This window comes from Esox lucius, chromosome 10 (genome assembly GCF_011004845.1).
Source record: "Esox lucius isolate fEsoLuc1 chromosome 10, fEsoLuc1.pri, whole genome shotgun sequence".
Lineage (NCBI taxonomy): Eukaryota > Metazoa > Chordata > Actinopteri > Esociformes > Esocidae > Esox > Esox lucius.
The window spans coordinates 19,228,183-19,243,848 of NC_047578.1; the positions used below are offsets into that span (position 1 = coordinate 19,228,183).

At 41.3% G+C, this 15,666-nt stretch overlaps 1 protein-coding gene across 6 annotated transcripts in view; it reads left to right on the top strand.

Moving 5' to 3' along the window:
- The window catches only part of LOC105028044 (collagen alpha-1(XIV) chain), an 84,793-nt gene that overhangs the window by 35,919 nt on the left and 33,208 nt on the right, over positions 1-15,666 (top strand). For all 6 annotated transcript variants that reach the window (XM_010900485.4, XM_010900488.4, XM_029122821.2 and 3 more), the window contains 4 exons: positions 1,655-1,784; positions 6,696-6,818; positions 7,622-7,771; positions 12,015-12,131. In XM_010900485.4, the coding sequence (XP_010898787.2) occupies positions 1,655-1,784; positions 6,696-6,818; positions 7,622-7,771; positions 12,015-12,131 (520 nt within the window). The remainder of the gene's footprint in view (positions 1-1,654; positions 1,785-6,695; positions 6,819-7,621; positions 7,772-12,014; positions 12,132-15,666) is intronic.

The following is a 15,666-nucleotide window of genomic DNA, read 5'->3' on the forward strand; positions in this document are numbered from 1 at the left end:
CAACCATGCTTGATTGAAGGCCAGTCTAGGTATAGGAGCAGTAGACTGGAACTCATAGCCCAACTCTGCAATTCAAGTCGTGGGGATCAAGAGTTAGCTTTTTCAGTCTACACCGAATGAACTGCTTAAATTATGAAACACTTATGAAAGAGCCCCCGCATCAGGAAATAAAATCTAATTTCGCAGCAGCGGTGGCGTTGCGAAAGACGACCACTCAGGTCGCACTCCGTTCTGCACACCCCTCCCCCACTTCAGAAAAAGCTAGCTGCTATTTTCATCACGTTGGCTTGAAATTGATTTGTCAAGCTCGCCTCTAGTCGCTTGTCACAGCTGTGGAACTCTTTTGGACAGGGGCTTGAACGCACACACTCGGAATGTAAACAGGAATGAAGGAGGACAGGAGGGTAGAGGAGATAGAGACAGAGAAAGAGAGGATGAATCTGGTGGCCCAGAAATAACACACATCCTAGGTGATTCTGTAGCTAAATAGCCTACATTACGAATTCATAGTCTTCACTTACAGTACTTGTCAAATCATTAGTTACGCAATCCGTTCCTCAGTTACCCTCTATAGCCTCAAAGCTGAAACTTTAATAGCATCTGGTTTTGCTATTCTTCCAATAGAATTGGCTGATTTCAGTGTCTAGGTAGTTTATACCTACATTTCAAATTCAATGTCTGTATATAATTGGACAAAAGTTTGGGATGTTGTGATACACATAACATCTATTTTGCACAGCAAGTTTATTGTTATTTGTTTGATGGTCACTTTCAAAGTCACTTTCATGTAGAGTGTGACTTTGAAATTATATGAATACATCATTGTTTAATGCACGTTTCTTATGTACAGAGATTTACCCACAGCCGGAGACATTATTATTGAAATTCTTGTATTCTGCTCGATTACAGACCTGACATGATGTTAAAAGGCCAGTGCAGTTGAAAACATGATTTTCCTTTTTGTAATGGCTATTTTGAGAGAAAACAAATCCTGTAATTTCAGTCTGCTCAGGTGAGATGAAACGTTTCGCCTGTGACTGATCTGATTATACTACACTTAAAAACGAGGGTTCATCAAAGTTTCTTTGCAAAGGGTGATGGTTATATTCATAAAATACTACAGGAGGGCTGTAACTGTTTTTTTTTTGGATTACTGCTTGCTGAAAATGTTGTTTTCAAGCCCTTGACTACAGTTTACACTGATTACAGAATATGCTTTTATCTCTGTCTGTTATAATTTGTTCCACAGTGTTTTTAATATTTAATTTGGTTAATGGTTTTTTTTCTCTATCGTATGTACAGTAATTGCACATAGCGTGAGGACATTCATATTTGCTTTGCAAACAACAGATGAGAAAAGGCCTGTTATCTCTAAAAACAAAGCCGTCACAAGCTGGCCTCCTATTAGCTTGCCTGCTCCCAGATATGCCTGTGCTGTCTTGCCAGCTCCCATGGTCATTGTTTGGCAAGACGCCACAGACAGATCCGGTGCCAAGCTCTCTACTCGCTACGTGTTCCTCTGATGCGATTCCAGTATACATTTAATCTCCAGTCGCATCGATCCAGCGTGTCCCCTCGCTGACCTCTGCCCCAGACAATACCTGAACCTTGTCGTCCTTGTCTTGTGATTGGCAGCTGTGCGTGTCTGTTTCAGATGATGGTCCCCGGTGGTCAGAGCAGCCTCTTGCTGCAACCGTTGCTTTCTGACACGGAGTACAAGGTGACAGTCACCCCTGTCTACGCCGACGGAGACGGCCCCGGTGTCAGCCGCATGGGACGCACCCGTGAGTCTGTCCGAAATGACCTTCTGGTGAAATTTTAGCGGCAGTTTGGGACTTTGAGATATTGTCCTATTGTGTTGTCCACAATGGAAGCCTATGTGCTTCTGTATTATTTTTCGGGTGGAATATGAACTTTAAAGATATAATGTGCTGAGTGATGTTGAGGTGTGAGGCACTGCAGTTTTATCATTGCAATCGGTGCTGGTCCCTCCAGTAAGTCCGCGTCCCAGAAGCCCCTGTAGGTCGATGAGTATTGGCACACCATTGCCCAGAGTGGGGAGGAATGGCCTGCAGGGATGAAGCACACTAGTCACGGCCTCAGACGAATTGAGCATCCATGAAGTTAACGGAGGTTGTTTGTCAAAGAGGCACTGCTTCTTACGCACTCAACCTGCTGACTTCCTGTTTTAATGAGCGGCTTGGCTAAAAGTGTTTTTGAAAACGCACACCCCGACAAGGGCATGTTTATGATCATTTTGGGCTACTTGCTATGAGAATTCATGGCGTCCCTTCATATCAATCACTAAACTATTTTTCCCCTGGTTGTTGCGCTGAACTGGCTATAATCCTACAGAACGGGCTCAGTGCCTCCACCATGGTCGGGAAAGCAATGAGATTATTAGAGCATGAGCCTGGCGACTACCAGGTTAAAAAAATAAAATTTACAAGGTATATAATTGTCATATGTTTTTTAGTTTAGGATACTTCTTCATCTAATATATTTTACGATGCACAACTGAGGATGACATCAATTAAATAAGGATACAGTTCCCTATATTTTATGATGCACAACTGAGGATGACAACAAGTAAGTAAGGAGACAGTTCCCTAGTTGGAAACCAAGCTCAGCCTCAGTTCTAAGAGATAACTTTGTCTCTTGTTTACAACACCATTTGGTGGTGTCGTGCACAATTATTAATTAACATTTGGGAACCCCTGAGTAAGAAGCCAGTTTCACACAGCAGAAAAATTATCTTGCAGCAAAAGGAAAATAGTATTTTACAATTCAATTGCCATGAGATTCTAAACTTGAGTAGACAAGTCCATTTCTATCTGTGCAACAGCTGCTGATTTTGCAGGATTTCCTACAAAGCATGTAGAGGTCTGTAATTTTTATCATAGGAACACTTCAACTATGCGAGACGGAATCTAAAACAAAAATCCAGAAAATCCACATTGTATGATTTTTAAATCATTAATTAGCACTTTATTGCATGACATAAGTATTTGATCACCTACCAACCAGTAAGAATTCCGTCTCTCACAGACCTGTTAGTTTTTCTTTAAGAAGCCCTCCTGTTCTCCACTCATTACCTGTATTAACTGCACCTGTTTGAACTCGTTACCTGTATAAAATACACCTGTTCACACACTTAATCAAACAGACTCCAACCTCTCCACAATGGCCAAGACCAGAGAGCTGTGTAAGGACATCAGGGATAAAATTGTAGATCTGCACAAGGCTGGGATGGGCTACAGGACAGTTGGCAAGCAGCTTGGTGAGAAGGCAACAGCTGTTAGCGCAATTATTAGAAAATGGAAGAAGTTCAAGATGACGGTCAATCTCCCTCGGTCTGGGGCTCCATGCAAGATCTCACCTCGTGGGGCATCAATGATCATGAGGAAGGTGAGGGATCAGCCCAGAACTACACGGCAGGACCTGGTCAATGACCTGAAGAGAGCTGGGACCACAGTCTCAAAGAAAACCATTAGTAACACACTACGCCGTCATGGATTAAAATCCTGCAGCGCAGGCAAGGTCCCCCTGCTCAAGCCAGTGCATGTCCAGGCCCATCTGAAGTTTGCCAATGACCATCTGGATGATCCAGAGGAGGAATGGGAGAAGGTCATGTGATCTGATGAGACAAAAATAGAGCTTTTTGGTCTAAACTCCACTCGCCGTGTTTGGAGGAAGAAGAGGGATGAGTACAACCCCAAGAACACCATCCCAACCGTGAAGCATGGAGGTGGAAACATCATTCTTTGGGGATGCTTTTCTGCAAAGGGGACAGGACGACTGCACCGTATTGAGGGGAGGATAGATGGGGCCATATATCGTGAGATCTTGGCCAACAACCTCCTTCCCTCAGTAAGAGCATTGAAGATGGGTCATGGCTGGGTCTTCCAGCATGACAATGACCCGAAACCCACAGCCAGGGCAACTAAGGAGTGGCTCCGTAAGAAGCATCTCAAGGTCCTGGAGTGGCCTAGCCAATAGAAAATATTTGGAGGGAGCTGTTAGATCCTGTCCAAGTTTTATCCATGAACAAAATAAATGCAACCAGAAGTCAGGGGAGAGTCATCTTTATTCAGCATGAGTCTATGATGTTGACCTTCCATTTCTCCTTTCTATCTCTTCCATAATTACAGAGGCAACACAGTCTTTTATGCAAGGATATATAGGAGGTGGCCAGTGGTCATAACCAACCATTACACATTCCAATACCCTCCAATAAGAAAGGTTTATCCTACAACAGACCCTTGGTCAATGGACCTATCCATATAGCCTATGTCAGTCACATGGGCAACTACTAACAGGAGGTATGGGCAGAATGTATGGAAAGGATGTGTGGGGCCCATCAGTAACAGGCAACACGTCCTATCTATGATCCTTCTTTCAGAGTTAGTCAGCACATCTGTGTTGTTTTAAGTTTCTCATTCCCATTTCCTATCAGAGCTGAAAGTCCATATTGCCCAGCGACAGCCCTGGAACTTGAAGGATCTGGAGAAGGTCTGTATGGAGGAGTGGGCCAAAATCCCTGCTGCAGTGTGTGCAAACCTGGTTAAGAACTACAGAAAACGTATGATCTCTGTAATTGCAAACAAAGGTTTCTGTACCAAATATTAAGTTCTGCTTTTTTGATGTATCAAATACTTATGTCATGCAATAAAATGTAAATTCATTACTTAAAAATCATACAATGTGATTTTCTAGATTATTTTATTGCATTTTATTAAAATGACAGACTTCTACATGCTTTGTAAGTGGGAAAACCTGCAAAATCGGCAGTGTATCAAATACTCGTTCTCCCCATTGTATAATACTTGATAGCCTTTACGATTTCAATGTAAAAAGTGCTCCCACTCTTTGCTCACCTGAATTAATACAAACAACCCCAAAGATAAACATTGAAAAGTTCATCACAATAGAGAGACATTTTACAAGATACCGTTACTTTGGGATTTATCTACTGGCAATTCAAAAAGGCAATACCTTCTTTACCAACTGCCTGTCCCTTTCTCTGTCTCCTCTCTGAACGCCACAACCTGAATGTTTTAAAATGATAAGCACGTTCTACTATTATGTGAGATTGTATAACTTTTTTTTTTAATTAAAACTGTCAGGAGGAGTATGTATAGCTATGTAATTATCTCAGAATTCTCAAATGCTATGAACACTCAAGTAAACTGATATTTCACACCAAATGGTACACTGTCTGTAAAGCCCTTTTCCATAAATCTAACCTCTTTATTAACAAATACTGTATAAGCAGTTTCTACCAAACAAGATATTGTATATGTTAATTATATTGACTAAATCTAGTGGTCCCTTCGGGTTTGACTGGTCTTCCTTGACAATGTCTGACATTTCTTTCTCCTTCATTACATCACCTTTCTCTATCTATTCCTATGTCTCATGTGTCTCTTGCCTTCCCAAAGTTTGCATGTGTCTGTCCATTTTCTTCTGTGTAAGTCAAGAAAGGAAACTCAGTCTTTCACAAAATACCAGTGTACCCTTGTAATTTACTGGCATAGGGTCAAGGGCAAAATCCAACTCCTACAACCTGCATACAGTCAACAGTCAATAATTTGATTGAGGCTCAATGTAAAAGCATACATAGTTACACTAACATTTAGCTAGTTAATTAGGTACACTTGCAGCTCTAGCTAGGTTTGGGTAGCTTAGATATTAGCCAGGGTCCTAATCACTTTGATATTAGGAGATTAAACATCAACACAATAGCTACATTTGTTTTCAGTGAACCCAATTCTGTTGAGAATGTTACAGTAGGTACGACAGCTAACCAGCCAGCCAAGTCGGCTAGCTTGGACGATACAAAAAATATCACCACAGTTGAATTAATTTAGCTGGTTACACATCAGTTATTGTCAAATAACTTAAAATCTTAGATCTCTGTGGCTACCTATCATGGTTGTGTTCTTTACAGGCTGAGACTCATTTTACACAGGATTTTAGGGAACCAAGATCACTGCCTGTCTGCCTGGCTTCATTCACTTCACAACAGACTGTCGTCACGATGGCAATAATGCAAGCAGGCGGTGATCTTGAGTTCTATATATCAATTCACTAATTTTATTCTGCGTGTAAAAAAAATATTGAAGAAAATACAGAGGACGTGACCTCGTTGTCCTCAATGGAAGACCCGGCCCTGATTAAAAGTCCATCTGCAGTGGACCTGCTTTGAAAACAACTTTCCCCTGGATACCACTTTGTGATTTATTGTCCCCGTTAAGAATGAAAAATAAGGCAATCACTCAAACCAAATGGCACTTTGGATGTGTGTGTGTGTGTGTGTGTGTGTCTGTGTGTGTAATTTGTTTTGATGGGAGCTGGTCTGAAGCAGTCACGTTAACAGTACAGTTGTACGCTGTGAGTTTTTGTGAGGTTAGCCGTCTTAAAACCCATCAGACATGAACTGCCCAATGAATCAGCCTTTTAAAGACGAGAGAGGGTGACTCATGTGTACCTAACGCAGAGTTTCTCATCTATAATTCATTGCTGTACTTGATTAAGGTGCAACTGTTTTCAGAGTTTGCTCCATCCATCGCTCAGTTATTCTATAACTCTCTTTCTGTCTGTCTGTCTGTCATTCTTTCTAACTCTCTCGGTGTCCATCTCCCTCGTCTGTATCATCTCTCCTTCTTCCTTTTTCTTATTGGTTCTTCCTGCAGTGCCATTGTCTGCTCCCAGGAACCTCAGAGTGTCAGAGGAATGGTACAACCGCTTCCGGATATCCTGGGACATGCCCCCCTCCCCCACGATGGGCTACAGGGTCGTCTACAAACCCATCTCTGGTATGTACATCAAACCCATCCTTGTATTTGAATAAAACCCATCTCTGGTATGTACATCAAACCCATCTCTTGTATTTGAATGAAACCCATCTCTTGTATGTGAATGAAACCCATTTCTGGTATGTACATCAAACCCATCTCTTGTATGTGAATGAAACCCATTTCTGTTATGTACATCAAACCCATCTCTTGTGTGTGAATGAAACCATCTCTGGTGTGTACATCAAACCCATCTTTGCTATGTACATGAAACCCATCTCTGGTGTGTACATCAAACCCATCTTTGCTATGTACATGAAACCCTTCTCTGGTTTATATACCAAACCCATCTTTGGGACACACACACAAAGACAGACACACGCTGTACTGCTTATTGCAATAGATCAAAAGATAGCCCATCACAAGTGGTGAAAGTAAAATACTACAAAGGATGATTTTCTGGGCCTCTTTGTGATCCCACTCGCATGTGGTTGAGTGTGATCCGGTCAGTTCATCACCTACCAAACACACCATATTATTAACAGAGAATAATACTACCCAATTATATCTGGTATAGAGTAAAGAACCACCTGCGACACACAACATCACGTTTTAAAACATTCTGCGCAATTATGTCCAAAGCTGTTTCCTGATCGACAGCTACTGTACATCGCAATCAACCAACTGCACTGCAGTGATTCATGAAATTCAAGCAATCGCGGTCAACTGCAAAAAAAAATATATATATTCTCTGAGCGGTGTGGTACGTGAGCTCCGATGGTTTGCCCCCACTCTCTTCTCACACGCGTACATGTTCCCCACAGCCCCGGGACCTGCTCTGGAGACTTTCGTGGGTGAGGACGTGAACACCATGCTGATTCTGAACCTGCTAAGTGGCACCGAGTACGGCGTCAGGGTCATCGCCTCCTACACCACTGGCTCCAGCGAGGCCCTCACCGGCAAGGCCCGGACTAGTGAGTACCACGTCCTGTTTTGGTCCTGACCCGAGGAACCCTGTAGGTCCTCGAGGAACTATGGCCGACTGTTCATATCCGCACCTTCGGTTAATTGGGGGGGGGGGGGCTCATGGTGGAACCTTTAACGGTTCAGCGTGGCGACTGGTTTCTATAGGAACACTGGAGCAGAGGAGAGGTTCGGTGGGGGCGTGGCTGTTGTGATGTCATCACGCTGACACTGAACGTTGTGCAGCTTTAATGCTTTGAGAGGGGAGTCGGTTCCTCCAGGACCGTCCCACCGTGTGAATAGTTACCAGTTCATTCATTTGAGTAATTACATTCATGAATTTATAGTATGTATAAACATTAGATATTATCAACTTTAACGCGATGACTTTGAATTATGTAATAAATAATTAAAAAAATCTGAATCTGTAATAAGCGGTACCTGCAATCTGAAAGGCTTCCACCTCTACAATATATTATTAAAAAGATTCAAAATTGAACACCTCCACGGGCATACCCACAATGCCAAGAAGCCTCTCATGCTGCGGTGCAAATTGGCTCAGCGCTGCCAGGGTTGGGTTGGTGATGGACCAGGGTTGCCGTTCCTCGTCACGCTGTAGAAGCTCATTGTGGCAGGTCGGGCACCATCGCTGTTGTCGGCCAGTAAATGAGTTCAGAATACTAAGTTACAACTCTTTATTCATGTTTTCCATCATTCCAATGTAAAACAAAGTCAAAGTAACCCACGCTCTAATTCCAGTCCCCAACTACCCCATCAAGCATCATGTCGATCACCTTCAGGTCAACTGGAACTGTCCGAGGTTGAAGAAGTGTCAATTATTGAGCGGCACAGCTCCAGTCCATCCGAGAAAATTATATAAAGTGGCCAGGCAGGCATGCCTAATGTAGTACCAGTGTCAGCATCTCCGCGGTGTGACAGAGATCTAAGGGCTGACAGCTCTCATAATCCGATTGCTTTACAAATGACTATGATATCACCTTGTGCATGATAATTAGGTGAAGCTCGCTTGGATAGCGCATGATTTGAAGGGCGGAGATAGAGATGTAGCCGCCAGGATAGCGGTGTCTCACGGGTGGAGTTTGATGCCTGACTTTGACGTACGGTGAGCATATTAATGAACACTGGACTTTTATAATAGACAGAGGGGATAGCTCAAAGTCATATTCAAGATCTCCATGTATTTAAATCATGTCGTGTATGTAGTTATGTTTTATGAATAGCCACACTGAATGATAAGTATTATGTTACAAAATCTACCCGAGTTGACAGTATGCATTTATTCTGCAAGTTTATTCTAAGATATATAAATTGGACTCCCTTTACAAAACAGGGCTGGGTATAAAAAATGTTTTTTGACTGAGAATAAAACATTGTCATTTTCTTCAAAAAAAACCAAATATGTCCCACAGACATCATAAACCCATAGCAGCATGCAAGAATGAGATTAAAAGAAGCATGCATAAAGATTTACATAAATGAATTTAGATGAACTGTGCTGTAGTGTTGATTGTTTTCAGAAGTATACGTGTACAATACTTTAACTCCCCAAATAACCTTTGCATCATAAAAAATAAATGCATGTGTTATGAAAGCCAACGCACCATATGTTTCGAGTCCAACCCCAATGAAGACAGATGCTGTATGGTATGCTGTGTGACGATATACCTGCTCGTCACTGTAATGGAAAAGATTGACTCTATACAGTGGGTATATAAAGTCACCACCCCCTTTCAAAATGTTTACCATTTGTAGCCTTACAGCCTGAAATGAAAGCATATAAAATATTACTTTTTTCACACACCCTCGAGTTAATATCTGGTGGAATCACCTTTTGCTTGAATTACAGCCACGTGTCTCTTTTAATACGTCTCTACTAACTATGCGTGCCTTGACTGTGCAGTGTTTGCCCAAGCTCAGTCAAGTTCCTTAATGACCTCTTATGGACCACTCTCTTGAAGATTCTCAGTGGGATTTTGGTCAGGGCTCTGACTAGGCCACTCATGGTCATTCACCTTCATTCACCTTCCTGTCCTACGGTTGTTTTGGCGTTGTGCTTTGGGTCATTGTCTTGCTGAAACATGAACCATCTTCCCATTTTCAACTTCCGCTCATAGGAACTTCCTGTCGGCAGCAGATTGTCGTTCACAGTCTCTAGGTATTTTGCACTGTCTATTTTCCCTTCTCCCCACAACACGATGCTACCTCCAATGTGCATTACTGTAGGCATGGTATTCTTTGGGTGAAAAGATGTATTGGGTTTTCGCCAGACATATCGTTTAGTGTTCAGTACAAAAAGTTCAATTGTGGTCTTATCTGACCACAGCACTTTTTACCACTTGGCCATAGCTCAAAAGAGACTTAATGCCTTTTGAGGAGTATTTTTTTTCTTGCCACGCTCCCACAGAGGGTAGATTTGTGGAGCGCTTGAGATATTGTGGACACACGCACACATTGACCAGTCTTTGGCATGAAGGCCTGAAGCTCCTTCAAAGTTGTCATTGGCTTTTTGGTAGCCTGTCTGATCAGTCTCCATCTTGCCCACTCCTCCAGTTTAGAGGGACGGCCTGATTTATGTAACGTCTGGGTGGTGCCATATGCTTTCCACTTCTTAATAATGGTCTTAACTGTGCTCAAAGGGATAAACAAAGCCTTTTAAATAATTTTATATCAATCCAGACTTGTGCCTTCCACAACTTTATCGCTTAGATCTTTTGAATGTACCTTTCCGCCCACAGTGGATGCTTTGCTTTGAATTGCAGTACTGAGAAGTGGAGTCCTCCATGAACCACTGTTTTTATTTTGAATTAATCTAAATCACTACAATTGATCACAGATGGAAGCCAATTAGCTTGATTTGAGATCTGGAAGGTGCATGCTTGTACCTCAGCAAGTTTGCAATTGCAATTCTTTGGCGGGGTGTTCACCATCCAAATCATTTGACTGTTTGAATTTTCATTCATTTTCAGATTTTCAAAAAATAAATCCCCCACTTTGATATTGTGGGTTACTGTGTGTAAGTAAAAAAGTCAGATTTTATGTTTTAATTTCAGGCTATATGGCAACAAAAGATGAATATTTCTAAAGGCAGTAGTGACTCTACACCCACTGTATAAGAGAAGTTGTTCTGCCTCTGGACCTAAACGGAACTCATCATTTTTATTATTTTTATATAATGCTTATATAATATATAATTATATAATGCTATAGTGAAAGTTAATGTAGCAGCTATATTTTATTTGACATTTTTGTGCCTTGTTCAACTGAACAACAACAAAGCTTCTTAATTCTGCCAAATGGTGCTGCTAAATAAATCAATATCGTTTTTACATAATAAAAAATGAAAGATGTTCATTATAATTTCTATATGCTTTCTACCTGGTATCAGTTGTTTACATTTAGATTGCAGTTCTTCTTTATTCTGATTACGAGGTATTTTTCCTGATCGAAACCTCCTGCGACCCACCATTTGTGACCCACCATTTGAGAACCACAATATTAGAGGACTTGTGCTGCATTGTTTTGTAACTGCTGCAGTATCCCAGGTGTTTCACCGCAGAAGCCTGGTTAAATTTAAGTTGGCACAGCAGCTCTTGAATATTAGCTGTCCCAGCACAGGTGAAAGAAATCTGGACTAACAAGGTGACCAGCGCTGGTGGAACATATGCTGACTAATGAGACGTCCCCAAACAGTCACAACCCTAATAGGTCACCTGAATCAAAACAAGATCTTGAAATTTGGGCAAAAAACTGTATCATACATCATTAGATTTATTACCAACCAGTGGCATCTGAAAAGTCACTTTGATCTCTATAGTACTGTTGGCTGTTCTTTACTCTATATTTGTCTGTAAGGTTCTTCTGGGAAAACTGACACTTATTCTGTCACATGGCTAGTTAGAAAAGAAATACCAGTTACAGTCTTACACCTATTTACTCTTTATAGTTCCTTAAAATTAATAAACAGATCTCGGCTCAGTTAATCAATGAAACAGTGCAGTGCTCTCCTAAACTCCTGGCCTGTTGAAGTGCCTGCATCTCTCGACGCCCAGGAAGGTCTAACCATGTTGGGAATCATGAAGCACAAAGATAATGAGCGGACAGGGCGCCCATGCTAACACTAAGCTTGAGCTTTTATGAGGAACATGGATTCCACAGAGATGTCGTGGATCTGCCACAGTATATTGTTTTGGTCATAATGTGACTTACATATCTCTCTCTCTCTCTCTGTCACAGTGTATCTGGGAGTGACTAACCTGAACACCTACCAGGTGAGGATGAACAGCATGTGTGCCCAGTGGAATGCCCACCGCCATGCCACTCTCTACCGGGTGGTCATTGAGTCACTGCTGAGTGAGTATACAACACACACTCCTATCGTTTTCACATGTGTTGTTTCATATTAGCACCTCGCTTCACATAATGGTGGCCTTGACATGGTGTCCTTAGGGCTGTGGTGTGAACACAACCAAATCCAAATGTGTGTTCCCACATGCTGAGACAGAGCCAGTCTAGTGGAAGGAGGCGATTATGTTGCGGCCGCACGTCTTCGTATGTGGATAGGACCGTCAACCCCCCCCCCCAATTTAAATCCATGTGATCCCGGTCAGGAATTATGCTCCTGGCTGGGATTCTGACACGGAAGACTGCAGGGATCTCTTGTAATCCAGCCTGGGTTTCACACATCCCCAACCAAGCTGAAAATACTGGGGATAGTCTTTTGTAACAGTATGCTACAAATGTTGTGTTCTGTAATTTGACACTATTTGGTCATGATAAAGATTGACATCAATTAGAACAGACAGGTTTGATATAGGAGGCTGGTGTTTATGGCTAGGAGTTTAGCCTACATGGCTTTTAATGGTTGAGATGTTTTATGTATCCAGTTGTTGAAAAAGGAAAGTGTTAGCTAGCCATGTGTAAATGGTGACAATAATGACTTGTAATGCAGATGACACTAATTTGCACCTCACTGCACCTGTCTGAAAAGTTAGGAGAAAAGAAAACAATTGCTCAACGGTCTGAGAGGGGCAGTTTCAGACAGTGCTGTTACCGCTTGTACTCAACTATATATGGAATGTTTGTCTAAGCAGCACCTAATTAGGCAAAACAATTATGTTCAGGAAAATATTCTAGGAGACTTGTACCTTTAAGTCATAATTATCACTTGTTCACAGACTTGAGACTTCCAACAGTCAGTGTGGGTGGGTGTCTGGAAGATAAATGAGTTTCTTTCAACGTGAGAGTTTGCCACTCAGTCCGTGTAGTGGTCTTATGGGATTTCTAATCTTTTCCTAAAAAAGTGGTATAAAGTTTTGTTGAGTCCATTTTGCACTGATATAGTCGAATATAATGAGAGAATTGCATTGCTCTAATTCTAATTAATCCCCTTATTTTACTTCTAAAATATACAGTTACATCCATGGCAGGATCTATACAACGGATAGAGTATTTTAGTTATTGATATTTTAATATGTCTGTTCTGCATGGATCCCAATATGATTATCATCTGCCAAATAGGAAAATGATGCAAGAAATCAATCAAGTTTAACACTGAGAGCCAACCATCACAACCATTATTATTGAGTAGCATTTCGCACAGTGCTGTTTGGGAGCTTTACCTTTGGGAGCTCTTGAAATATTAGATCAATCTGCTGGCATTAGGCCCAAATTAGGATTTATGATGGCTAGATAACTGTATAATTACCTAAAGAAAATACCAATAGCTTAAATTAACGCCTTAAGGGGAGGGTTCAGAAATGAACATTATGTGGTGGGAAATGAACCCACCACCTCCACAGGATACCCTGTAATGAGATTATATTCAGAGAAAGGCCACCTCTCAGATTGCCAGATATTTGAATAATCCCCCACCGCTTGTATTGCAGACATACTTGTTTTAGGCACAGCTTTAGTATGCTCAATAGGTACGCACAGTGTGCATTCAGCTCTGTCATTTTTGATTACCTGTTACAGTGGTAGACCCAGTCGTCATTGAAAGTTACTTAATATGTGTTTGAAGTTAGGCAGTTACTTTGACAGAATCTTCCCAACTTTATGTTCTATATATTAGTCGGTTATATTATACAATATGTCAACTATACCCTGTAATCAAGTTATAAGATGATTGTAGACCACCTGGTACCATCTTTTATGGTTGCTGTCATTTCTCTAGTCCTCCAATTCCTTTGATTTGTGTCACTTGCTCTTGAAAGAAAATCAGTCAGATATTCACTTGTTTCTTAAAGATAAAAAAAAACTTGAAGCTGGTTGTAATAGAGAATGTGGACATCAAAGAATCTGACTCAATTATGTCAATTTCTGTAGTGGACATGCTGGTGTTCACAACAAAAGTATTGGTTGCAATCTTAACCAGTGATAAATGATTTGAGATTGCAACCAGTTCAGACTCTAAGATGGCACCTATGTTTTGAGACTACTGTGTTGCATATTGTGTCAGACAGTATAAAAAGGCCTCCTGTTTCTCTCCATGCTCTAGAACCTCAGTATAGTTTTTGTTCAGGTGTAGGAAGCATTGTGCCAGCCTAATTTTGTGAGTGATACATTCGAACAGGGTGTTAATTGGGGTAACTAGATCTCTAGATACAGATACAGCTGTGAACATTTATATGTTCCTTCATACTAGATGGGGATAGGCGACTAGTTTCAGCTGAGGAAGACATGGGATCTAAGTGGTTTTTAAATTGGTATGATTGTTGGTGCCAGACATGGTGGATACAGCATCTCAAACAGCTCAGCTCTTGGGATTTTAAAGCACCACACTATTTAGAGTTTACAGCGAACAATGCAATAAACAAAAACATCCAGTGAACGGTAGTTCTGTGGCCAAAAACCCCTTGTTAATGAGATTCAAAGGAGAATGGCCAGATTTGTTCAAACTGACAGAATGGCCACATATAGTCAGTTCACCACTCCTGCCAGATAAGAATAGGAAGATGAGGCTTCAGTGGGTATATAATCACCCAAAGTGAATAAAGGTTGGAAAAACGTTACACGTTCTGATGCATCTGGATTTCTGCTGCAAAATGTAGACGGTATGGTTAGAATATGGAGTAAATTGCATTAATCCATGGATGCATCCTGCATTGTGTCATTGGTACAGGCTGGTGGTTGGGGTGTATTGGTGTGGAGAATGTATGTTAGGCACACATCAGTCCCCTTAATACCAACTGGGCATCATTTGAATGCCACAGCATAGATAAATATTGTTGCTAACCATGTGCATTCCTTTATAACCACAGTCTACCCTTTTTCAAATGTGTACTTCCAGCAGGACAAAGCACTAACATTACAGTTCGGTTGTCTCCAGTGACCTGCACAGCCCCCAGATCTCAATCCAATAGTGCACCTTTATGATGAGTTAGAACAGGAGGCTGTTACGAAGGCAAAAGGGGGTCCTACTCAATACTAGATACTGTAGGTACACTTTTATGTTGATGTAATATTTGGCTTGTTGCTCATCTGGGGCTGTATTCACAAAACATCTTAAGGCAAAAAGTAGCTAACTTGCTGATTTAGGACTCTTAAAAAAATTGCTGTGTCAGTCCTAACTTTAGGACTCTTACATTTTTGGTTTAAGAGTATTTCAGAAAGTGTTTTAGCATTAAAACCAGCTCCTAAATCTGTGAAAAGGTAGGAGTAGTCAAGAGGACTCCTGAGTCACTAAGACCAAGTCACAAACAATCCTAAAAGGGCTTCTGCCAGCAATCTGCCTCGTAATCATGTCGACGTTTTAGAAACATTTAATGATACTGAGCTTTAAAAAGGTATGGCCTTAATCGCAAGGGTATGATGATCATAGTAGAGGTAGTCATTGATGCATCACTTCACCAACAAACAGAAACAAGACACCAGAGATCAAGGTTGT